The 26,796-nt window shown below is 42.9% G+C and overlaps 1 protein-coding gene and 1 long non-coding RNA gene across 12 annotated transcripts in view; one reads left to right on the top strand and one right to left on the bottom strand.

Annotated features, from left to right (window-relative positions):
* On the top strand, positions 1–26,796 carry LOC119173558 (uncharacterized). 4 transcript variants are annotated; one of them, XR_012895567.1, is made up of 6 exons: positions 1–607; positions 696–812; positions 1,909–2,095; positions 2,207–3,215; positions 17,865–18,019; positions 18,245–19,321. It is a non-coding gene; the product is annotated as an uncharacterized LOC119173558 (long non-coding RNA). The 4 variants fall into 4 exon arrangements; XR_005110142.2 differs by having other exon boundaries at positions 2–607; positions 2,207–2,417; positions 2,732–3,215; positions 17,865–19,321; XR_005110141.2 differs by lacking the exons at positions 17,865–18,019; positions 18,245–19,321 and adding an exon at positions 24,465–26,796 and having other exon boundaries at positions 7–607.
* Positions 22,443–26,796, bottom strand: part of Lkb1 (Lkb1/serine/threonine kinase 11) — a 154,322-nt gene continuing 149,968 nt past the window's right edge. For all 8 annotated transcript variants that reach the window (XM_075896408.1, XM_075896406.1, XM_075896404.1 and 5 more), the window contains one exon: positions 22,443–22,721. In XM_075896408.1, the coding sequence (XP_075752523.1) occupies positions 22,493–22,721 (229 nt within the window). In that variant the 3' untranslated portion in view covers positions 22,443–22,492. The remainder of the gene's footprint in view (positions 22,722–26,796) is intronic.

Genomic DNA, 26,796 nt, shown 5'->3' with positions numbered 1-26,796 from the left:
GCGGCGGCTAACGCCACCTAGCCTAACCAACGCGAATATGGCGACACAGCGCATGACCTCTGAAATTGCCGCTGCGCGCCCGTCATTGCGGGTTTGCCATCTCGAAGGCTATGCACAACGTCACCGTTTCACAGTAATTGCAATCATTGTTTATATATTATTTGCTGTAAGCTCTAAAAAACTACCCTCTAAGGTTGTAAAAACATGAAGTAAATGCTTTGCAAATAAATATTTTTGCTTTCAAAAACTAAGTTGCGTTGTGTTGAGGAAGAAGTCGTGGACTCGTGGTTGCATAAACTACTTGGGAGATCCACAAATGGCACTGCCATCGTCATCAATAGCAAGTTCGTGGCGGCCTAGGTGCGTGTGTAGTGCATGTGAACAATGTTGCGTCTCTTAATTGCTCAGTATCGCGCCTGTACACTCACAATTCTCCAATATGTTTGGTTTGGCGATGATAATTAAAAATTAATAGTCCCGGTAAGTGCATGTAAGTACATCAATACGAAGGATACAGCCAATTTTGATCCTCACAAGTGGTACCGGGTGTTCTGGAAGGATAACACACACTGCGGCCACTATCACGCTCAAGTGATTAAGCTTTACGGTAAGTCCGCGCCTCTTGTATTCTCAATACGAAAACAAAGAGGGAGAAGCAGTCGTTCTGAAGTTATTTACTGGTCATATTTTCTTAGGCACCGAGGATGATGCAAGGAATGCAACAGAAAAACGACCATCCATACCGCAGACCCGATTGCGACTCCTCCGATAGCTGCAGTTCAAATGAAGTGGACAATGAGTCGTTTAAAAAAGTAAGTTGCAATTGGTCACACTGCAGCTGATATGCTACTTGCAGCGTAATTATTACCGACGGCCAAGTTTGGCTATCGTTGACATTGCGGCTGATGTGCTACTGCGGTGCAATTACAGTCGACAGCCAATTTTGCTCTGCACGTGGTGCCGTGTCACACATGAAGCACCAATGCTCTGATATACTCCCCGCCATCTTAGTGAATATATAAGAGCATCGCTGCTCCACTACTGCGCGGGCGCCGGAACGTCGTATTGAAGGTGTTAGTAAAGTTGCAGTATGCTGAAGAGCTATTTTATTTTATTCTATCGTGGTATGAGCGCTGCTTATTCACATTTTTTTGTACAATTGTCTGGTTTAAAATTATTTTTGCTTGTGCGGATATACGCCCTGTTTGTGCTTGTGAACTAGCAGTGAAATTTGTGTGTTGGGTTGTCTGCAGTTGTAAGAAACATGACGTCAAGCTGCTGTTAAGCAGAAGACAAGGCACGTCAGCAACCGTTTTAAGAAGCAGCAGGTAGGCCTGCTGTTTGCTAATGCTGAAAAAAAGAACAGAGAAAGAGCTTCTGAAAGAAGTGAATATATATGCTCAGGGCTCAAAATACAAAAGCATTAGAAAGAATAAGCCTACTGGAAAATGCCCTTCGCAGCAAAAATTTCCAAACAGGTTTATCATTTCTTCATAAGCTGTTGTAACGCACTGCTGCTAGGGTTGTATGCAGCAGCAAGTTGCCCTATTCTTATAGCGTGAAATTTTGCTGAAAAGCAGAATGCAATGTAAGCTCATGGGTGGCATGGAGGCATGCATGTTTTTCTAATCACTTGAGAATGTGCGTTTACAACTTTCACAGTGTGGTGGATATTAAAAAGAACACCACTTGGTCAAAATTTCTTGAGCCCTCCACTACGGCATCCCCTATAATCACACCATGGTTTTGAGACGTGACATGCAACGTATCATTACACTTTAATTGCATATCTCAACTGCATGCTATGTTTATCATATATGTTATTTGACCATGCACACCTAGGATGCTATCGTGACAATTAAGGGTGCAATATACTTTATTTCTGCACACTCTACTTTTTCATTACAGCAAAGAACCTTATCCTTTGCGGGCGTTGCAGCCGCAAGCCTCAAAAACAGAAACGACTTGCACCTTTGCCACCACTATGTGCTGCCACGCTGGAACGACCACAGCGACCACGGACTGCCCTGAAGTAGCCCACTCATGTGTGAGGGAGGCTGCACTGCTTATCAATTATGTGCCCACTGACAGAGAGGTATCATAAAACTCTAGTATGCTTTGTCTTGAAGATATATTGCTTTGCTTTAATGAGAAAATGTGCATTAACAAACTAATGTGTGCACATCATCTTTGACTTGTTTTATAGGTGCATCGGAGCAAAGGAATTGCCGTTTCCAAGAGGTTGTACAATCACCCCATGGGCTTGAAAAGACAGACCCGTTTTGTTCGTGAGGCGGCCGTTACCATTTTTTATACAGCAGGCCAAGTCGGTAGAAGTGTTACTGGCGCAGCCTCCAATCGGTCTAAAGGGGAGGAGAAATCTCCCTAGGAGAAAGAAACATATGTTGTGTTTTCAGGTAGGTGAAATTTTGCAATCTGACCAAAATTCATGGAAGTTGGTGGCTCCATTTTTGCACGTAATCAGCCGAGGTTTCACTGCCAACTTGTGTTATAATTACTTACTAAAGCTTCAAGTGTAGTTTTTGCCTACTGGAGCTGGGTACTTTTATGCAAGAATCCACAATTTAATTTTAAACAATATTAGAGAGGCAGACTGGTAGAACTTCTACTTATTTCCTTGTCATATTGACTCCTCTATTTAGAGTGCACATAATTGTCGCTTAATAAGTGCCTGTAACTTGCTTCGTTTTCTTCAACTATTTTTTTGAAGCACACCGTTCTGATTGGAGAGGTTGAGCAAATGAAGAAGCTCCTCAATAAAGCGTTGGCAAACAAAATTAATGACTTTATGAAATCAAAAGATTAACCAAGGAATGGCACATCAAATAAAATATTTTGTTTGATTTCTGTGTTCATATTTGTGTCCTGCTTGCTCTGATGTAGCGGTGCACCTGCCAGTTGGCTAAGCACCGATTCGCTTGTGGGCCTATCAGAGTAGAATGCTACACTTATAGGCTGGCACACGAGTACTGGTACACTGATAGACTGGTACACTCATAGACTGATACATCTGTTAATAACCTGATAGCCTATCAGTTTTTCTATCAGAATTCTTGCTAAAGTAGGGCCAGCGGCCGGTGGAACAGGGACACTTCCGACGATTATCAGCGCCAAGCCACATAGGAATGCGACTATCAACGAGGACAGCCATCACATCGCCATGGGTCGTCGACAACCACGTGACACGGACAGAGGTGAAACGGGGACTTAGGCAGGGGTGTCCACTGTCACCCTTGTTATTCATGATGTACCTACAAGGATTAGAGGCCAAATTAGAGGGAAGTGGACTTGGCTTCAACCTCTCTTTAGTCAAACAAAGAAAACTCATTGATCAGGCACTACCAGCATTAATGTACGCGGATGATATAGTGCTAATGGCCAACAACAAGGAAGATTTGCAGAGATTGATGGACATCTGCGGTAATGAGGGAGATAGGTTAGATTTTAAATTCAGTAAGGAAAAATCAGCTGTCATGATTTTCAATGACAACGAAGGTAGTGAGCTTAGGATACAGGAGGTCACGCTAGAGATAACAGATAAATACAAATATCTGGGCATATGGATAAGCAATGGGACCGAGTACCCGAGGGAACACGAAATATACGTGACGACTAAAGGTAACGGGAATGCAGCGGTGATGAAAAACAGGGCACTGTGGAATTACAATAGGTTCGATGTTGTGAGAGGAATATGGAAAGGTGTCATGGTTCTTGGTCTGACGTTCGGCAATGCGGTCTTGTGCATGAGATTAGAAGTTCAAGCAAGATTAGAAATTAAGCAACGTGGAATAAGTAGGCATGCCTTAGCAGCTCACGGGAATACACCAAATCAGGGAGTACAAGGTGATGTGGGATGAACATCATTTGCGGGCAGAGAAGCTAGCAGCAGGATAAAACTTGAGAAGCGATTGAGAGAAATGGGAAAAGAGCGTTGGACTAGGAAGATATTCAGCTACCTGTACATGAAGAATGTCGATACAAAATGGAGGAAGCGAACCAGAAAATGGTTGGGTAAACACATAGAAAACAGCAGGAGGCCAAACGAAAAAGACCTATTGGTTATTTATTTATTTATTTGTAAATACAGCCAATCCCAAAGGGATCATAGCAGGAGGGCATATACAATAGTTAAATACAACACACAAATTGTGATACAATGGAAACACCAACTAATTATAAAAAAGTGCAACACAAGAGCGATTAGTGGCACAATAACATAAAGAAAACAGGCTCGCATAAAAGAAGCGTAGGCAAGGGAAGAAAAAAAAAGGAGAAAAAGAAAAAAAGCATTGTGAGACTATGGTGTAAGTATTTTTACACAGTGGTGCTTTAGAGCGAGGCGACAAATGCATACTGTGGGGTTTCTGGTATTTGAAAAGAAAAAAGTAAGAGAGACAATGCATGAAGAACTGTGACAGGTGGTTTCATACGTCAATAAAAAAAAAACTGTCTGTCAGGGTTCAAGGTACGCTTTCAAGTGCAGTTAAGAACTGTGTTAGTGATGTGCTTTCTATGATATGTAAGGGAAGGTTATTCCATTCTCTTATGGTCAATGGAAAAAATGAATTTTTGAAACAGTAGGTATGGAAAGGTGTATTCAGTGAGCATCTGCGTATGTTTATGTCTGGTAGGGCGTGTTTGTAAACTTGTTATGAAGATTGTGCCATCAGTATTTACTTTGTTATGAACTATTAAGTACATAAGTTACAGTCTAGCTATTCTAGCTCGGCGCTGTAGAGTATCTATACCAGCAGTTTCCATTAACACCGTAGGTGATTCATGAGGCCCATATTTGTTAAAAATGAACCGTATCGCCTTTTTTTGTACACCTTCAAGTTTAGCGATGTCTTGTTTAGTAAAAGGAAACCATACTATGTTTCCGTACTCTAGTATCGGTCGGACAAATGTATTATAAGCCAACAGTTTGGTATCTATGGGGGCTAAACGGAGGCGGCGTCTGATGAAAAAGAGTCGTTTGAGCGGGGTCGCTGTTATGTGGCTTATTTGACTACTCCATCTAAGGTCCTCAGTTATTGTTAATCCCAAGTATTGATGTCCAGTAATGATGCTTAATTCCGTGTCATTAATTTTATATGGAAATAATGATTTATTCCTTTTTCTCGACATTATGAGTAGGGTTGATTTTTTTGCCTTTAACGTCATTTGCCAATCGGAGCACCATTTCGTTACTGTTTGTAAAGCGCGGTCAAGGGCTACATGATCTTCATGCGTGTTGATTATATTATAGATAATGCAGTTATCTGCGAACAGTCTGATGTTGACATGTATTTTAGCAGGTAGGTCATTGATGAATATTAAAAAAAGAACCGGAGCCAAGACACAACCCTGTGGTACACCGGATATCACTTGGGCAGTATCAGACGACTGGCCGTCAATTTCAACAAACTGTAAACGATCTCTTAAATAATCACTTATCCAATTAATTATGGGGTCGTTACCTTGCATTAACTTAAGCTTATAAATTAGTTTCTGATGAGTCACTCGGTCGAAGGCCTTTGAAAAATCCAGTAGTATAAGGTCAATTTGTTTTCTGAAATCGATCCCCAGGGACAGGTCGTGAACAAGTTCCAAAAGTTGTGTCACCGTAGACAATCCACGGCGAAAGCCATGTTGGAAGGGGGTTAGGATAGACTAAGCGTCAAGGAACGATGTTATGTGTTTGAGAATAACGTGTTCGAGTATTTTAGATGCTGCGCATGTTATTGAGATAGGCCTGAAATTAGCTGGGTCATGCCTGTTTCCGGATTTGTGTACAGGAGTGATTCGAGCGGTCTTCCATTCTTTTGGAAGCCTACCAGTTGTTAGCGATTTGTCAAAGATTAAACATAAATACTTTGCGACCCATTCTGCGTACTTCTTCAGAAATGTGTTGGGAATATTATCAGGCCCAGAGCCTTTCTTGGCATCTAAATTAAGCAAAAGATTTAGGATGCCTGACTCAGTGATTGTAATAGGTTCTATATGTCTCTTAGCACATGCCTCCATATGAGGTGTACTGTTATCATCGCGTGAGAAGACTGATTGAAAATAATTATTAAGAGCGTTCGCAGTAGCTAGGCTTTCGCTGGGGGAAGCTGTTTTTTCATCGGATGACTTGGGGTTGAGGTAGTTCCAGAATTTCGTAGGTGATGTTTTTATGAAGTTATTCAGTTTGTAACTAAAGAAATTTTCTCTTGCGGCCTTTAAAGTTACTTTTAGCCTAATGATGGCATCGTCAAGGTTGTTTTTTGTTGACGTAGTAAACTTTTTTTTAAGTGATTTTCTTAGTCGCTTCACTTTTCATTTTGCATGAATGACGTCACGCGTGATCCATGGGTTATGTTTTTTATCTTTTGTGCTTTTAAAAGTACAAACTTTTGAATGCAATGCGAGACAATATCTTTGAACGTATGCCATAATATTTCAATATCAGTTGAAGCCTGGCAGGAAATTTCGGTGAAGGATGATAGTTCGTGTGAAAGGTGGTCGATAATGCTAGTATCGTCAGCATTGTGAAAGTCAGGAAAGGATCTAAGCACCGATTTGGAGCCTTTGTTGTTGACTGGTATACTACACACCACCATCTTGTGGTCCGATATTCCGTCTGTTACCTCTATTATTATTTCTTCCAAGGGAAAGTGAATGCTCAAGAAAATCAGATCTAGTATGTTCCCACCTAACCCATGATTGCGAGTAGGCATATTAACTGTTTGGTGTAAGTTGAAGTCTAACATAATATCTAAAATAACATCTGAATGGGCGGAATGGTGCGCCATTGTTAGCTAGTTGATATCAGGTAGATTGAAATCCCCGAGAAGGATTACTCGGCTTTGTCGAAGGTGATTATGCAAGTATTTGTACAACAAAAGCATGGTGTCAGTATCAGCAGCGGGACTTCGATAAACACAACCGACAATTATTGAATAGCAGCTGAGTAAAAGCTTGCAGAATATTGCCTCTACTCCTTCAACATGAGATAGTGGCGTAAAATTTAATTTTTTGCTTATTAGTAATGCAACTCCACCCTCACGCGTCTCTCTATCCTTGCGTAGAATCACGTAATTTGGAGGAGTTACTTCCACATCTAGGATATCAGGGGATAGCCATGATTCAGTGATACCTACGAATTCTGGTTCTAGCGAAATGAGCAGATCTTCCAGGCAGTCTTTTTTGTTTAATATGCTACGCGCATTGATGTTTAAAAACGTTATTTCTGATTCGTATTTTGGCGGCGCAGGCACAATGTCCGTGCATCGTCTTGACTGTTTTTTGGCCGATCATCGGCATTATAGCTAGATATCGCAGGAGCGATGTCATATTTTTCGCTGTCCCAAGTAAACAGTTCTCCGTTTATGCGCAGTTTGTCGTAGTTCATTATGACTTTATCTCCCGCATGTTTGAATTTCTTTGCACAGTTCCATAATTTCCTTCTTACATCACGAACTCGACTTGAGAAGTCTTCGCTGATGGCAAAGCTAGAGCCTTTTAATTTGAAGCAGTTTTTAAGCACTCTGTTTTTGTCTCTGTGATCAAGCAGCTTGAGTATAACAGGTCTAACCTTCTTTGTAGCTGGTTTGCCTAATCTATGAATTCTTTCTATAGGGACAGGTTCTGTTTTTAGGATGTCACTTATTATTTTCCCGTTAACAATGGTATCAAGCGAACTCAAGTCTTCATTTTTTTCTTTGGGGATACCATGTATAATGAGGTTATTTCTTCTAGACCGATTTTCTAAATCGTCTATTTTCATCTCTAGTGCAGATACGAGATTTCTTAATGATGTGATTTCCCTCATGCACAATGATATCTCATTTTCAAGAGCGGGTAGGCTTTCTAACTTTTTGTCAATGGATGCCAGTGTTACCTCTTTCATTTCTTTAATATCGTTTGCTATCTGCTGGAGCTGTTTGGAAAATTGCGTCATATCAGGTCAAGGGTTAGTCTCTACGTCACCAGCAAGAAGCAATAATTTCACAAGAAACGATCCCAAATCACAAAACATAGAACAAATCAGCCATAGAACGGCAGCACAACTATGTAAGGGTTGCTGGTTCGGAAGCACTTGCCATAATTTTTCCTCACCTGCACGAGATAGATGAAAGGATTAGCGAGATGCATCCCAGCCATGCTGCCGTGCCCATGAGCTGTTCGAGGGTCGTGCGGCATTCTTATAGCCTTGTGGGTCCATTCCGTCATCGTGGTGGCGCCATGGTCGTTCCCTGAAGTAATCGGTGACGACAAGCGCATGTACGGTAGCGTCCAGATCACCGGGTTGAATGGCGCCTTCGCCTCATGCCAGTCGATGCCGTTGATTAGCTTGGTCGAGGCAGGATGTGTCCGAGCACACGATTCATTGTGCACCGCTGGCGAAGCCAACAGTGCCGCAAAAAGCTGCACGAGATAGATGAAAGGATTAGCGAGACGCATCCCAGCCATGCTGCCGTGCCCAAGTTAAGAAGAAGGTGAAGGAAACGGAGACTAATATGTGGAGAATCGGCATGATTAAGAAGTCCGCACTAGAGATCTATCGAACTTTTAAGCAGGAAAGTCCCAAGGAAAGGATCTATGATAATACTCGGGGTAGCTCTCTACTTTTTGGGGCCTGGACGGGAGTGTTGCGAACCAAGACATATCGGGCCAAGTACAAAGAGGTAGACACGATATACAGTGTGTGGAGAGGAGGAGGAAACTGCCGCACACTTGATAATGTTCTGTAGAGGGGTTCACCCTATAGTTCAGGGTGACGGCTCAAAGTTTTTCAAAGCACTGGGGTTTAAGGGCAGGGAGGGCCAAATAGACTTTCAGCGGGCAGAATTAACTAGAAGGAGGTTATTTGATTGGTTGCTAAAGTCAAGACACGAGTGAAAATTAAACCATTCACTGCAAAGTACCAGTCCTAAACTTGACTATTTAGAGAAAAAAAAAAGATAAATCTTTTTTAACCTAGCCGTAGCGATAAACCTAGCCGTAATACTTAGTGAACCAAAAACTAGATAAATCTAGTTTTTGGTTCACTATGTATTACGGCTAGGTGGCATTAGCCGCTTGCTGATCTAAAGGGTACAGCCATATCAATCCATCCATTCATCCTTCCGCCGCTCCGTACAGCGCGCAAACAAATAAGTTCGGGCGCGCTTCTCCACTCACCGCGCGTTGAAAAACAAGTTGCCTAATTGTTGAAGGCACAAAAATAATTTGTTTTGACTTTTTATTTGCGCTAGGTGCATCGAGCTTAAGTTTATTGAAAAATGTGCAAATGTAAGAGCCCGAAGTACAGCTCTCCGCCATCAAACATGTAGACATTCTGAGGGCTGAAAATAAATATTGCTCATAAGCACTGGAAATAGTTGAACACTATAAGTGAAAAAGCTTTGCCGGACTTCCAGATGTCTTGTTCGCAGCCTAAAATGCTTCCTAGTCGGCTTGTGTGTGTAGGTGGAAGGCTTGTCGTTTGCGTCAGTCAGTTGGTTTCTGTGGTTGACGAGGAGAAATCTTAGGAATTTTTCGGCTATGAGATGTGCGGATCGTCGGGAGTGGCTGTCGTTAACGCTCTCAGAGCAGCTTAAGATAGGAGCGCTTTGCAAGGAGGGCTGGACTGCTGTTTGCAAAACTTCTAGCACATTTCCGCGTGGCAGGTGTTCAGAGGCTTTATTAAAAAAGACCACTATCTTGTCCGAAAGAGCTAGAAACTCAGGCCTTGAGCAGTGTAGTTCGCCCCTCTCTTGTGCTCGCAGCAGCTTGTAGAGCTGATCCTGCTTGTTGTTAGTCGTCAGCAGAGCAGCGCAAGCGTCGCATCCAAGCTCTGTAATGAGCTTGGCGATGTAACCGCCGAAATATGCAAAGCCGGAGAAGGTGACAGATGATAACGGAAAAGCATCGTATTCCAGCAAACACCTCAGGTCCTTATCAAGTATATTCGATATCATTGCAGCCTCTTCTTCAACTTCCACATTCGATAACTTGATTTCTTTTGGTCTTGAGATGTGCAAGTAACGATATGGTCTGGAGCAGTGGTGACGGCTCTAGCATTCAGCACATCATTCTTGCCGCACATTGATCGAACCCTTCCGACGATTGCTTCGATGGGGCCACTGTTCAATTTCTTTGTCAGGACATAACTGACGCTTTGCTCCAGGAGTAATTTTGTTCTTTCTACCATCGACGTGTTGTAAAAAGCTAGGCTTCGTACGTCTATTTGGTGAAGCCAGCACTCACTGATCCGATGGAGCTCTTCTGTATTTTTTCGACGTATGAGATAAACTCATCCTTCAGCCACAGTAGGCGATTGTGATCGCTCCTAAAAATGAGAGCTTTGTGGCCGCTTCCATTGAATGAAGTGTCATGGATGTCAAACCATATCTTCATGAACTTCATGACAAGAACGGTTGAACTTGCTCCCTTGAAATCTCTGGCAGCACCCGTGGAATTTTGCTGAAGGTGCTCTACGGCTGCAGACACTTGAAGGGCGAAAACTTGAACTGCTCGCAGCATATTAATTTTTTCCAAATTAGAAAGGCGGATATGTTTCCTCGTCGAATTTCGGGCCAGCTTCGCAGTCTTGTGTTTCTGATGCTCGTATATTTCTGCACAAACGCCACACTAATCACTCCTGTGCCATCTGTAAGTTCACGTTCGAGGAACTGGTTTCTAACATTTTTGAGCACATAGCACGGGTCAAAACTCGGAAAGATAACGCGGTTGGCGTCGTGTGGATGATGTACAACTGTGTTGAGGTTGCTGTTACCCATGTGCTTAATCATCGTCACATTTGTTGAATAATTGTCCGTGACAATGTGAATAATGATAAAGCTACATGATTCCACAGCAGCAATGACCTCCTTCGTCCATGCAAAGAGGCCTCTACCACTCAGTTGCTTCGTGAAGTAATACGAGGATGGAATCTTGTACCGACTAGTGGTACCATGCAGCACAAAGCAGAGGACTGTAGCAAGGGCTTCTTTCACTGCGTTCGCCATGCTACTCTCTGGCTTGTCCTTGAAGCCAAAGACAGCATCTGCCTTCCTATCATATATTCACTTTTGTTTTATGCTAGCTTCATGTATTATTAATGAGGTCATATGTTGTTTGATGCTGAGTAGCGAGGACTCGTGAACCAGGCAGTCCTTCATAGCATTGCTGATACCCGATGATGTTGGGCTTGGACCTATATACCTCTAAAGAGTGCACTTTGCTGGCAGCGTCAGAATCCCGGAAGTGCGAGCGTGATCGTAGCCTTTTGGGGACAGAAAGCGCCATATCACACACTCCCTAATAACTTCTTCTGGGTACGCTGAATGCTTATCTTCGTAACATTCTATTTGGCGCAAAAGAAACAAGGCCTTTTTCTCTCCTTTCTGGTCATCTGTTGCGATTTTCTTAACACACGTGTGGTGCTTGCTTTCCCGATAAATGCGAACGCCTTTCCTCTTCTTTCAACAACTGCTGCACCTTCTCACATTTCGCACGTTGGTACGACACTTGGGAGCCTAATCCTCCTATCATAGCCAGGTATCGACCCCCGCGATGAGCATTGCTGTTCATTGTTTGTGTACAAACACTTACTGCTTCTTGTTCAGTGAAAGCATTTTGTGAAGTTGCGACATTCAGGTCTGGTTCGTTGGTCTCCGCTTTTCGCTTCCTTGATGTTTGGCGTAGGGGCGAAGCTCGTGAAGCAGGATCTTTGCTGGGCTTCTTTGCACTTGGTCTCATGTAGGAAGCATAGTCCTCAAAGAGAGTGGGCGCATGAGTTGAGAAGTTTTCTGATGCTGCACGCAGGCACATAGTCTACATCGCAGAAGTGTCTGCTGCATATGACAGTCGATGCAGACTTGTCGTTGATGATGAGGTTCTCGTAATATTATTTTGCCATTTAGCGCACAGCTCAGCATTGTTCGGCAATTGGTGAAAAAAAAAAACAGCCGGTGTTTTCCCCGAACAGGACTTGCAATACGGAACAAAACAATCCACCATCGCACATCTAATATATATATCCATACGTACTGCTCGTACTGCAGGTTGTACGACCTTCTTCCAGAGTCGAAAAATCACTGCAGACTGAACACCGAGGAAGCTCTGAACAATATGTAGCCGCGGTGGGCAAATATCAGAACAAAGCAAGTCTCACTAGAGTGAAAGAGAAATCGGCAACAACCTGTTTTGTAGAGCCACAAGAGAATTAAACAAAAAATGCTGTTTACTTGCCGAAAAGTTGGGATGTCAGTTTCTCTTCCTAAACATGTTCTTCCACCAAATCGAAGTATAGCGCAGAAATGATTTGCACTAGAGATTTATTCAAAAGCAAGCGGCTTGCGAGCGTAAGCACCTGCATTCTTTACATTATTCACGGATGTGGCTTGCAGTACAAAGGAACGCAAAAGAGCTTGGGGTCTTCGGAATGAATGTTTACAGGTGGTGTAAGACCTTGACAATGCACGCCACTCCTTCAGGGCATGCCGTCCGAAGGGGTTATTCAGCAGCAGAAGTCCAATTTTCTTTTACTTACATTTTTAACCGCTAGAGATACAAGCACGTACGGCTAAAAGCAGCAGAGTGCAGCTTTTAGCCCTGAAAACCACTACAGATGTATTTGTAAAAATAAAGAAATAGAAAATAGCCAGCAAAGGCAAGATGTGCTTGTCATTTCAGTAAGCGACCTTTAATTGCGGCCTCGTTGTCCAACATGAGCAAGTGCCAAAGGTGTTTGGTACTCGCCGCTTGCAGAACAGATGCAGTGTTGTATATCTCTTTATCTCTCTCTGATCGTTGCCAATGCTTTATGCTTCATGCATTATGCCTCGTTGGCCAAGTTTCCCCATTTTTACTGAGCTTCAGCTTGTATTATCGTCAAGCACATGCACACCTAAATTATGGGTCGAGCTGTCTGATAGCATTAGTTTTTTTTTAAGGAGAGATGATCCCCCTACTTCCGACTTCTTGAGTAATCCTCTTCCCCCTTATGGTCGAGAACCCTTATTCCATGGTTTCACATCGACGATCTCCCTTGCACGTGTGCGCGACTCAGAAGATGCAATGGCACGGTTGCTGCGCCCCTACCGCCGACGGGTGGGGAAACATGCTCAGAAACTCTCCCATTGTATTTGCAATGGTTAAGAAGGCCATAAGGAAACAAGCACGCGCAGGTGCAGTCTAGCCTGGCCGTGAAAGTGAGGACCTTTTTCGGTGAACTTCCACGCCGTGCCGCTGTCATGCCAGACCCATTGTGCCATCACAGACAGGAAGTCAGCGATTGGAGCGTAAAAGGGTCCTAGTGGTGGGAGAGACTAACATGGCCAGGGTTAGGGATAGCGTCTTCACGACAGTGAAGGAAGATGGGAGAGTGAGGGTGGAGGCCCAGTCAGGGAAGGGCATGGTGGATGCACTGGCCAGAGCTCAGGAGGTCGTAGAGGACAGAATGGAGGGCAAAAATCTCGTCATTATTCATGCTGGTCTCAATGATGTGTTGAAGGGCAAGGACAGAACCTTCAGAGACAGTTAGAGGATGGGATGCGTAAGCTCCGAGACGCCTCTGGGAGTGTGCATGTGACCATATGCACAGTCCCAGAGGTCTGGGGGCAGTCTCGTGGGATTGAAAGGAGGGTAGTGGAGGCCAACTGTGTGATCAAGGGTATGAGCCGGCAGCTGGGATACAGCGTAATGGAGGTGAACCAAGACATGTACGAGCCCGGCGCTCGCCCCTTTGCACAGGATGGCATTCATTGCAGTGGTGCAGTGGGCAGGAGGGTTGGTAATAGGATGGGTCGTTAAGCCACAGCTTTTTTAGGGGGACCCAGAGCCCTGAGGCCAACAGTGTTGCTAAAGACGGTTCTAAAGGGGCACAAAAATTCAAGCCGCACGGGGTCCGTGAGAGAAGAAATAGACGTAAGCACAAGGGCCAAGCTAAGTCAGACATAGGCTATATTAACATGCAGGGTGGCAGGAATAGGTTAAAGTGAGAAGAGAAGAAGGCAGGAGGAGCTGATGGTATATAAGGTTGTGGAGACACATTGTCAGGACATGGAGCAACCACCTTGCAATCCGGACTACGTATGGGAATATTGCCATAGAACAGAAGGCAGGAAAAAGGAGGGTGGAATTGGTGCATTTATAGATAGAAGTATGGGTTGGCAAAGAGTCAAGCAGGGATGCATAGAACATTTATGGTTAAAAGGGAAAGTAGCTGGGCAGGCGACATTCCTTGGTTTGGTGTACTTGTGAACGGGAGCAAAGGCCAGAGAGGAAAACCAGGCAATGGTGGAGTGTATATCAAAGGACATTGAGGAATTACGAGGAGAGTGTAAGATAATTATACTAGAAGATACGAATGTGCACATAAAAGATATAGATGGGTATACCGACCCAACAGGCCAAATGATCATAGATATGTGTAAAAGGCATAATTTGATCATTTGCAACAGTACTGAGAAGTGTGAAGGGCAAATAACATGGGAGGTAGGAAGGCTGCAGTCGACAATAAATTATGCACTGATGTCATATAGGATGTATGATAGGCTCAGGGGAATGCACATAGATGAATGTGGCTTCAGAAGTCTGGGTAGTGATCACAAACGTATCAAGCTAAATTCTGGAAGAGCAAAGAAAGTGGGAAGGAGACAAGATGAGCGACTACAGGAAAATTTTTATTCCGGAAGCCAAATAGAAATAGCTACTAAACAAATTGAGAAAATAATCACTGAGGGTAATAAAACAGTGTGGACATACACGAATCTAATTAGACTGTTTGAGCTAGAGCTTGCTAAGTCATGTGGCAAGTCACCCCAGAAAAGAAGACACAAACCCAAGAGTAGGTGGGATGAGGAAGTTGAGAGAGCCATAGCAAAATGTCAGGAATCCTCTAGGGAACACAGACATGCTAAGCAGCGGGGTGAGCGGACAAATGATGTTGAAAGAAAATGGGACATCTTTCTAACCTGTAGAAGGAAAGCATCCCTTTTGATCAGTGAAAAGATTAGAAGAAAGGGGGCTCAGTGGCTGGCAGAAGTACATAAAAAGGACAGAAAGGCAGCTGCGAAATTTCGGAACCATCTAAACTACCCAAGAAATGAGATAAGCCTATAGCAGAGATTTATAACTACAACTCAAGGTACTAGGCTAGAAGGGGACGAAGCTATTGAATATATAAGAGCAAGGGTGACAAAAATTTCAACAATATAGTGCCTTATGCACCACAATATACAAGGATGGATCAAGTGGTGCAATGGCTCCATTTTAACAACGAGAGTGGGGAAGGGCTGAGAAAAGAGCTCCTAGTTTGTACAACAACAGGCCCGGATGGCATACGAATTACGCTGATAAAGGCACTGGGACCCAACTCTAAGCAGACTTTGAGAGAGGCAGCGAGCACAACAATAATCGATGGTGAAGTCTCATACGGATGGAAACTTAGCAAGATGAGCATGATCTTTATTACAAAGGGAAGAGGGACAAAGCTGACATAAAAAACTACCATCCTATAACAGTGACATCAGTGGTCTACAGGCTGGCGATGTAGATTATAAAAGAAAGACTGCAGGCATGGATAGAGGATTAGGGGGGTGCTGGGGGAACTGTAGAATGGGTTTGGGAAATGCAAGAGGTTGGAAGATAATCTATTCTCACTGATGCAGTGCATCGAAATAGCAGAAAAGGAACACAGGCCCCTGTGGCTTGCTTTTTTGAATATCAAGGGAGCGTACGATAGCGTGGTTCAAGAGGACTTGTGGGGAATACTGGACACACTAGGTGTGGAAGATGGAGTCATTAATCTTTTAAAGTAAATCTATAAAAGTAACAAGGTAGTTATAAAGTGGGAAACACAGGTATCCAAGCCCAGAGGTAAAATGGGGGCTTAGGCAGGGGTGTCCTTTGTCACCCTTGTTATTCATGATTTACCTACAAGGATTAGAGGCCTTCGACATGCCCGCTATTTCTCCTCAATGAACTTACGTACCGGCTACTGGCAGAAACCTGTAACTGGAGGTAGGCAGATTGTCAGGCTGGTCAGATCGCTTTGTTTGTTGCTTGTGAACACTGGCACATATCCATTCTGGGGGATTGGCCAGGAAAGCTTGTAAATAGTAGCCTATATGTGAATACTTTATGATGATTGTCAGCCTATTACTAAAGGAACAAAGAAAAAAAAGAATAGTAAATTATCTTTAAAAAATAAAATAACAAGATAAAGATGAATCAATAAAAGAAAATGAGAGCTCACTCTATATCAGAAGACTGAACTTTTCAGTGGACCACACAGTTGAGTTTACCTGACCCGATCAAAATCGAATGTACGTCCCACATTCATTCACATTACCAATTTCAGTGATGAAAGTGACTTTTCATTTTTTGCAGCATACTTTGGAGCAGCCATAAGAGGTTTCGGAGCAGAAAAATGTGCTAGTTTAGAGCAGCTACTAGTGTCTTATTAGGAGCAGATATTAAATTTGCCATGCATAAATTGGAGTTTGGAGCATTGTCAAAGCCTCTTGTAAATATTTTTTATTATGAAATATATTTACCAGACAACAAAGTAAATTTCATGATGCAAACAATTACAGGTTTGTCAAAAATGTGCTGTGAAATGAGCTACAATTTGAAATACTAGTATTTTGGGCAAAGATGAAATTTGAAAAGATGCATGTAGGGAATTGGTTCCCTTATTTTTCAGTAATTGAAAAAAAATTCGTACAATGCCCTATTTTATTCGAGACTTTGTTATGGTGTACCAGCATGGGGTACGACAACAGCAAAAAATTATAACAAACTTATTATGCTACAAAAGAAAATACTTCGCTGTTATGAAAATTACCAGGCTATAGTAGACTGTTTGCGCACTTCAGTGCTCTTTCATAAAGATGAAATGCCAAAGGCCAACCAAATATATCATTTTAAACTGCTTTAAGAGGTACACAAGAACAAGTGGTAAAAACAAAGAAAATGACCAACGTTATCCTGCTAGAAGAAACTTACCGCGTTTTTCGAGAACCAGGACAAATTATGCAAAACAAACGCTGCATTAACAAGTAATGCCAATGGTTCACGAATTACAAAATGACTTGCAGCCTGACGTCAGTCTACGGACATTTAAAAAGAAGGTCAAAGAAGTTTTGATGAAAGAAGAAATAACTTGCCATCACTAATCTATATTTTGTAATAAAATTAGGTAGAATTGGGCCATGACATATATATTAGTGTTTGGAAAGTATGCCGTTTTATTATGATATACGATGCATCCGTTTTTGTTCCTGTTAAGATTTGTAGGCTGTAAGATTTGTGTATCGGTATTATGTCAAGTTTATTATGTGTTACTTGTTTTTTATTACTGTATTTCTTTTGTTAGTGCACATGTCATACATGACATGTTATTTTTGTTGCTTGTATCTGCAAAAAAAAAAATGTGCATCTGTGACAAACTACGGATGCAAAGGCCTTTGTCAGGCGTATGAAATGCCTTTTGCATTTGTATCCTTTTTCTTGTATTTCAAGAAATAAAATTAATTACTACTACTACTTTTATTAAACTGGAAAAGCTAAGTGCCAAATTTTAGAAGTAACCACAGTCCCATATAAGTGTTGCCAAATGAGCAGTAAATAATAGATATGAGATAAAAGCAATCACGCTCATTTTCACATTTCACCACACTAGCCTGCATGTCCAGCTGAGAAAAAAAAAAAAAAAAAAAAAACAGCCAAATGGCCTATATGGTCAATATGACAGTTCTGTCGCACAAATGAGATCAGAGCCGATAATGATGCTCACTAGTAGCACACTTAGATGAAAGTACACGGAGTCTTCCTGAGGACTTATAAGTTGATCATGAAGTAAAAGTTCGTCACTCTCATTCTTTCAGTGTCATTTCGGAGCAGCTTTGGAGCAATTACTAACAAAATTTACTCTTTGGAGCAGCATGGAGCAACATTTCTCTTTTGGAGAAGTTTGGAGAAATCGAAACAGCACCTCCATCACTGCAATTATGTCACAAGTATTTTTCAAGAATATATTAAAGTAAGCGTTATATTGACATGTGTTTACATTCTTGAATAGAATTACATACTGCATAAAATACGCTTTCGTGGCAATGGCCCAAGCTGGAGGCACCGAAACTGAGAACATTATCTGCAGTTAAATTTAAATCGACTTAGGAAAATGGAATGACTAAAAGTCTTTTCCTGATTATTTAATAATTCAGACATGATATAAAATAATGTTCAATTGTTTGTTTCTTTGCAGAATGGGCACAGTGGACATACTGCCAGATCAGCTCTGTGTAAATAAAAGTTTAATCATGGTACACGCCATCGAAATTTGGTCAAAATAACTTCCAACTTTCTAGATTGACTCCACTGAGGTTTCCAGGGATATCTGAGGAGCTGATAGTCTGTCCGCTTAGTAACACTCTTCATAATATCTGTCCAAATAGCTAATTTTCTATATCTGATCGATACCATGCATATTTCCGGGAGTACTGAAATCATAGGACCATCAAGCGAAGCTCGGGCTAATGAATCAGCCATTTCATTTAACTGTATACCACAGTGGCCTGAGACCCATACTAACTTCAATCGTTTCAGTTGAGACGAAACTAACGTGCGCAAAGTCCATAAGGCTCTTGATTGTTCCGAAGCTATGAGAGCTGTACACTCCAAAAGAGAATCTGTAATGATGATTTCACTGACTTCGTGAAGCCAGAGTTGGCAGCCTCACTTAAATGACTAGACAAGGTAATCGAAGGCGATTCCTACTCCTGCCTTTTCATTATTCACAAAAACGTCTGTGGCTATTACATTATTTGATTCTGCATGAATTATGAAATCTTTCCGCTATTCGAAAAACTCATAGATTGGAACTTAGATTGTGGGGGGAAAATTTTATCATATTCTATCGTAATGTTGTAATTTAATCCATTAGTTTCAATTACCGATCTGATGTCTACCTTTATGCTTTCCAGTTTCCTTTCTACAAAAATAATCTGGGGAGTACGAAATCGTGGCCAATGAGTGAGAAAGAGGCACTAATAAAGGCATATTCAGATCGTCTAGCTGACAAGTTGTGAAATTTAAGAAAGTTTGTACACTTAGGATGCGTAATTGGCAAAGAATAGTTGGCATGTGAGCTTCCCGATACGTTCCTGATACATTTTAATAGCAACGAACCTGGAGAGTCTCAAACGTAGCGCTTCGTGCTCCAATAAAACTACCAGAAAAGTTTTGTTTTGTACGCAGAGCCACCCAAAAATAATATGCACCCAAATTCTAGTATTGGGTACATGTACATGTTGTATAACATTAATAAAGTGTGTCTACATAACCCGTCTTTCCTGTTGCTCAGCCTGCGCAATAAGCCTCAAGCCCGTTGTGCCTTTGCTGCCATATATTGCTACATGAAGTGTCACTTCGGCCGCCGACAGATTACAGTGTTGGGCCTCCTTGTCGATGCTTCTGGTATGCGGCTGGACCCTGAGAAAACTGGTGCCCTTCACAAGTTTCCCAGTACCCTGATCCGCAAAAGATGTCTGGAGCTTTGTCGGACTCTGTTCTTTCTTCAGGCGGTTCATGAAAGACTTTGCAGCAATTGCTTAACCACTTACAGATCTTCTGAAGAAAAGCGTCCCATTTTCATGAGGATCCACTCAAGCTGTCGCTTTCTCTCGCCTCATCACACTTCTGACGACACCCCCTATCCTGGCCTACTTTGACCCATCCGCCCGAACTGAGGTTCAAACGAATGCCAATGGTCACGGTATCGGAGCCGTTATCGCCCAACGCCAACAGAGACACGACTGCGTTATCTCTTATGCTAGCCGCCTCCTTACACCTTCAGAGCGCAACTATGCGATCACGGAGCGAGAATGCTTTGCTCTTGTCTGGGCGTTCTCAAAGTTCCGTCCATATTTATATGGCACTCGCTTTTTAATCGTCACCGACTACCACATGCTCTGCTGGCTTTCATCCTTGAAAGAACCCACAGGTCGACTTGGTCGCTGGGCTCTGCGGCTGCAAGAATACACCTTTGTTTTAACATACAAGTCTGGACATCTGCATCAGGACCCCGATTGCCTTTCTCGTCATTCAGTTGGCGAATCGGCCACCGTACCTAACAACGATGCCTGCGTGTGCTCCGTTTTACAAATAACCCACATAGCCAACGAGCAACGCCATGATGCAGCCTTACTGGCTATCATCGTGCGCCTCGACTCCTCTCCGTCGAACCAATCCCATCACTCGTTCGTACTCCAGAATGGTACATTACACCGGCATAACTTCCATCCAGAAGGCCCATCTCTGCTGCTTGCTATACCTAAACACTTCCACTCGGCTGTACTCCACGAACTTCAGAACATTCCTACTGCCGGTCACCTCGGCGTGTCCGCACATACTACCAGATTCGCCAGCACTTATATTGGCCAGGTCTCGCACGCTCCGTCAGAAGATACATCGCGGTGTGTGAGGAAAACACTCTCGACGCTTCCGGCTGGGCGCCTTCAATCACTCGACATTCCTTCTGAATTTTTCTTCGCGTCGGCTTGGACTTACTCGGCCCTTTTCACCTGTCTTCTGCTGGCAATAGGTGGATAGCTGTGGCCACTGACTACGGCACACGCTACGCTATCACACGGGCCCTTTCAACTAACTGCACCACAGACGTCGCCGATTTTCTTCTACGCGATGTAATCTTGCAACATGGTGCTCCACGCCAGCTGATCACGGACTGAGGCTGCACATTTCTATCGAGAGTCATAGCGGACATTCTTTGCTCATGTGCAACGCGCCACAAGCTCACTACACCATACCATCTGCAAACAAATGGGCTCTCGGAGCATCTGAATCGAACCATAACCAACATGCTTTCAAAGTACGTTTCCTCAGACCACTCTGACCGAGACCTCGCACTATCATACGTGACATTTGCGTACAATTCTTTGCGTCTTGACACAGCTGGTTACTCCCCATTTTTCCTGTTGTTCGGCTGCGAACCACAACGCCCCTTAATAAAGTCCTTCCACTGGCAGCAGCTCCGACCCCAGAATGTGCCCTGGACGCTATCAGCCGAGCCGCCCATGCATGCGAAGCCGCTCGTGCTCGCCTTCTGACCTCCCAAAAAAACCAACGGCGTCGGTATGATCAACTACACCACAATGTTCACTTTTCGCCTGGTTTGTTGGTTCTGCTGTGGTCTCCGACCAGGCACGCTCGTCTGTCTGACATACTGCTTTCTCAGTACACGGGGCCATACAGAGAGCTTCCTGCGGTGACTCCCGTCACTTATGAGATCGCTCCTGCTGCCTCGTCGTCTTCATCCAGCCCTCGGGTTGGCGACGTCGTACACTTCACACGCCTGAAGCAGTACCACTCGTTCATTGACGTTGACATCTAGATGCGCCGAGATGGCGCCTTTGCCGACGGGGGTTCTGCTACATGTAGGCTGCCGCAATGTATATTGACAGTGTGAGTGTGCGCCCGACGAAAAAGATGAAGGTCGCTGGCTGCTCGGAGCCAAACTGGCCAGCGCTGCAACCGCTCTTGCAAATATATTTTGTAAATATATTTGGAATATGTTGACTTGTTACTCACATAACAATATTTTCTGTGAGGGCTCTAATTATGTTTTTCATTATAAATCATGCCACGATATTTCATAGACTCCACCTGTGTAATCGGTTCCTGCTTATATAGTACAGAAATCGAAATAACATCTGCAAGAGGAAACACCAGGAGAGCACTTATACTGATGTTTAGAAACAATGAAATGGACTGCTGCCAAATTATTGCCACAGATTACTGGCAAGGCGAACTCATCTTATTTGGCACGCTAATCTTCATCGTCTTTTACTTAGCGGCACATACAATTCCGCCAGCAACGACACTGCGTTGCTGGCGGTCACTTTGAGTTAGCGTCAATTGTAGTTACGTGCCATGCGCTGAAGTTGATTTATGTAGCCAGTGTGCAGGGCTACTATCCTCGCAAGCGCCACGGTGCAGCACTTCAAATCAGCTTATCCCTTTTGGGGTTTCTAATACTTATGTTCCTGTTGGCATCACTGTGCAAGTGCAAACTGGTTATATAAACATCTGCACCTGTTCAACATATATCTCAGCGAGCAATATTTACACATGTATTTAGCGTTATTTCATGACATGTCACTCAATAAAAAAAATTACAACATGGTCACCTTCCTTCTGCATACTTCACATAAAGCTGATTTCCAAGGGTCGTGGGATCTGTTGAATTATTTCAGTTAGTTTTTTCTCTCACTTCCCAAGATAGTGGACAGGACCACAGGCGACGATGGAGAACTACTGCGCGCCAGAATCGGTCCTTGTGATCTCATAACAACTCACTGTAAAATACGGAAAATTATATCCGCTTATCGGAACAGTTGCATCTTGAGAGTTTTCAATTTTCATTTAAACACAACTCCTGACAAGAGTAAGGACCACATCACTTTATTGGGTACCCATCTGCTCTGGCACCTTCGCATTATTTCACCAGGAAGGATTCTGCCACGGGGAAGGGTATAACACGTGCTGCAGTTGACATCATGTTCACAAAGACATCAGCAGGGAAGGAAATCCAGCCAGGTCTGGTGTGCCGGAAGCAAGCGTTATTGATCAGGAAGGCTGGCAGCCACTGAAGACACGCGAACGATTCAGGAAACCTCGCCGAGGCACACTGGCTCTGTAGCTCTCGTCCATGCGCTGCCGCAGCTCTGCATCACAAAAGAAACACCTTTTCACTGGAGGAAAAGAAAATGCCGCCATGTTGGGCTGCACGCAAGAGTACAAAGGCTGAAGTTAAAGCCTTGGCGAAAAATCTTTGGGGGGTCACGCCGATTTGCACAGTCCACAAAGGACTGTGGCAGCATCCAGGAAACCCTTTAGTATAGAACTTCTTAACAGAGAGGAGGATCCCCTTTTTTTCAGGGCTCCTTTCCGGGCCCCAGGAGATCTCGAATAACACAACTATTTAGCACGAAGTCCTATGAGTGAATTTCATAAACCAGCTATAGTGAAACACGCTAAAAGAAGCTTGCAGACACACAATGGTTGCAAACAAATCCACAACACTAACACCATATAATAATAAAAATAAAGAAACTGCCATGAGACCACAACTAGCATAGGTCTAGCCGCTGCAAAAAAAAAAGTAAGAAGATGTATGGCATGGCGACGTGGCGCTGCTAATTATATCTTTTTTTTACATCTCCCTTGGTTCAGCATGTTAGCCATGATCTAACCTTGAAAATAGCTACAGATAATAATTAAATTTTATAGCAATGTATAATGAATGGCCTTTCTGAACGACAAGCACATCGCAGCAGCAGCAGCAACAGCTCCCTGGCTTGACTCACGACTTGACAGCTAGGCCCAGCACAGCGTACGCCAGCCGTTGCCGTTCACACACGGACTGGTCATCGAGTGCTTGTTTTCAACAACACTATAAAGCTTTGCACTCGCACGCAATTAACTATCTCGACGTAAAGAGCAAAGGTGGAAGCGAAGCAAGCGGGATGGCAAGTTGAGACGCCACTGCCTGTGAAATAGTCTTGCACCGCTGCTCTCGATCTCACTAGTGGTTCCGAAATGGGAATTGTCTTGCAGAAATGGAACACTTTAAACATTACTTTATTCAATCCAGAATTATTTCACGGCACATTTGCAGTGATGGAAGTGACTTTTTACTTTTTGGAGCATACTTTGGAGCAGGAAGAGTACTGTTTTGGAGCAGAAATAAAAGCTAGTTTAAAGCAGCTGCTGGTGTCTTATGAGAAGATATCAAACTTGCATACAATAATTAGAGTTCAAAGCATTCTTGAAGCATTTCATAAACGCTAATATACTTAGAAGGTAATAATCAATGTAAATTTCATGAAGCAAACAAGGGCAGACTGTCATAAATGGGCTGTGAAATAGGCTATAACTTAAAATACAGGTATTTATGGCAGAAATCATATCAAACCAGAAACGCTGAGTGTCACATTTTAAAAAGGAGAAACCATAATCCCATATACCAGCTGCAAAATAAGCAGAAGATCATCAGTATGATATAAAAGCAATCCTGCTCATTTTCACATTTCACCACAATATGTACTCTATGCATGTTTAGCTGAGAAAAAAAAAAACAGCCAAATGAGCTATATGTTTAATGTGCCACTTCTTGTCACACAAATGAGATCAGAGTCGATAGTGCTGCTCACTATTAGCACAATGAGATGACACTACACAGATTCTTTTTAGTTTCTTTAGGACTTATGAGTCAGTCAAACTGTAACATTTCATCATTCTCATCCTCTCAGTGTCATTTTGGAGCAGGTTTGGAACAATTCCTAACAAAAATTACTGTTTGGAGCAGCATGGAACAGCATTTCCCTTTTAGAGCAGTTTGGAGCAATTGGAGCAGCACTTCCATCACTGCATTTGAAATGTACTTTATGTTTATCATGCCAACGCAGGTGACCAAGTCGGCAAATCCATGCTGCCCTTCATCGATGCGCCTTGGCTACAGTGATCAGAGCGGTGACAGGGTGATGCACCACCAGTAGGGTGACAACACACGTCATTTGAGCTGTTATTGGCTGCAGCAGTGCGACAGTCGGACGTGGCGACAAAAATATCTACCTGCTGTACCGCATGAAGACGTGCGGTACAGCAGCACAATGCAATGAAACATCATGAAACATCACCATTTCGGCTGCCATATTGCACGTGAAATTGCATCCTCTGTCTCGTGCTGAAGTCCTGGGCTTTCCCAGCAAATGTGCATTGAAGTTACAGAGCATGAAGATTACTTTGGCCGCAGTAGCGGCCACGCCTGTGAACGAAGCGCGCTGCTCACACACAAATAACAATTGTTACAGTTGCCAGCTCCCTGTGTAGGTTTTTTTTTTTTGTGCGCCCTTTTTGCTTGAGGAATGTGCTGCAGATTTCGAGTGGCTTGTTGTTCTTTCGGTTTAAACAATACAGTTTGTTGCTAAAGCCTTTATTAGTTCAGTCTTATGATGAAACAAAGCACAATAAATGTTCATCTACCACTCTGAAGACAGGTTTCCCTTTCATGTTCTACAGATTCCAATGGCAGAAGGATGTTTTTTCTTCTTTGCTGTCTTCACGTAAAGTTTTTTTGCCTCTCTAACTTGTCTCGCCTAACGCCCTATCTCTTACACTGCCAGCCGTCCATTTACTAACCAGCCGTCCATTTACTAATGAGCCTCCTAGTTCTTTTCCTACACTGTGGGTCAACGCCGTTCCTATACTGATAAGGCAACACCCCTTTTCGCTATCTATTCTCTTTCATATTCCTTTGCCACTTTCCAAGCCTTATTTTGCTGTGAGCTTCCCCCATCTCAAAACTTGTCCATTTGTCGTCTTCCCATGAGAACCCGATGCGGGGTGTACCACATCGGTTGATTCACATCTATTCCTAATAATGACTGATGAATAAAATTAGTGCAAAAAAATGAGGGATAAGACATTGAAAGCTACAGGACAAGCGCATATACTAACCTTTAAAGGCACAAAGGCCAATACCTTCTTGTTTATTTGTGCTAATTTCCATTATCATGAATTACCAACTTGCCAAGCAACCTATTCCAAGTTCCATTCATGATAGCATCTTTGCCTTTGCCCGTGGACTTTTGGATGGATTTTGTCACACAGCCTTACGTTGGTTTGTTGCTTTATGCCTCCCCGTCTGCATGCAAAATTTGGCAAGACTTGTACTTGGAATCCTAAGAAATGGTTCAGTAGAGGTGAAAGAGTTGCTGGCTTGGACGATTTTTTCTAGGAATAAAATTTTGCTGAGTGAAGCAGGGGCATAGGCAGAACCTTTTTAACGGAAAGCGGTGCACGGTTCCAGTGTGTCACCCACTGGCTAGGCTACTGGAGCGAATAGAAGGGAGTCTGGTTGATAATTTCGCCTTGTCAAACAAGGAGGTAAGAAAAATTGCTGGAGTGGAAGTTGCCACAATGACTTGCCAGAAAAAGTGAAGCTATCTTTTGTTGTCCAAAGATCCTGCAAACATGCACTTTCCTCGTGGTGCCCACTTAAAGATCAAGTGGGCTTGATTTGTTAGTGCAAGCACTACGTTAATTCTAAAATAAATCATAGCTGTTCTGGATGAAATAACACATCGAGACGGGTATTGGTAACTTAGTCTTCTATAAAATTTGCCAAGAATTCAAGGCTTATTAAGGAAAGCTGGTAACCCAAAGACATAATTTCAGCACTCCATGGCCCGAAAAAGTTACCACATTAAACTCAGGTATACAAAAACAAAGATCTGTTTTCTTCGGCGAATACCAACAGTTCATCATGCTTCTACTAAGATGACGGCTGCAGCCGCTATCTTTCGGTGGCCACAGCTTCACTTCTAGGCAATCAATTCCCCTCCAGCAATTTTTTTAAAGATGCCCTTGTGTCCCAAGTTCAACGATTGCACTAGTGGGCTTAACTAGGAGTACAGGCCAACTTCACAATTTTTTTTTTTTTCGCACCTCACCAAATGACAGATAGGAAAAGCATTTCTATGCACAAGAACACATACAGTCGACTCTCGTTAATTCAAACTCAAAGGGACCTCTGAATTTTGTTTGAATTATCAAGAAGTTTGAATTATCAAAAATTCTCAGATATATCAATCTGGGTGAGATGACACCACACATTATGATTAAAGATTGATTTTATTACATTTAAAATTCTTTTAAGCATTTCTAAAGACCAACTGCACACAATGAACAAAAAGCGAAATTGTAAGATCCACAAGTTCATTGGCTATTTACTGCTGA

The sequence above is a fragment of the Rhipicephalus microplus genome, chromosome 5 (assembly GCF_043290135.1).
Source record: "Rhipicephalus microplus isolate Deutch F79 chromosome 5, USDA_Rmic, whole genome shotgun sequence".
Taxonomy (NCBI): Eukaryota; Metazoa; Arthropoda; class Arachnida; order Ixodida; family Ixodidae; genus Rhipicephalus; species Rhipicephalus microplus.
Note: the sequence above shows the minus strand (reverse complement) of the source record. Positions and strands in the feature narration are given on the sequence as shown.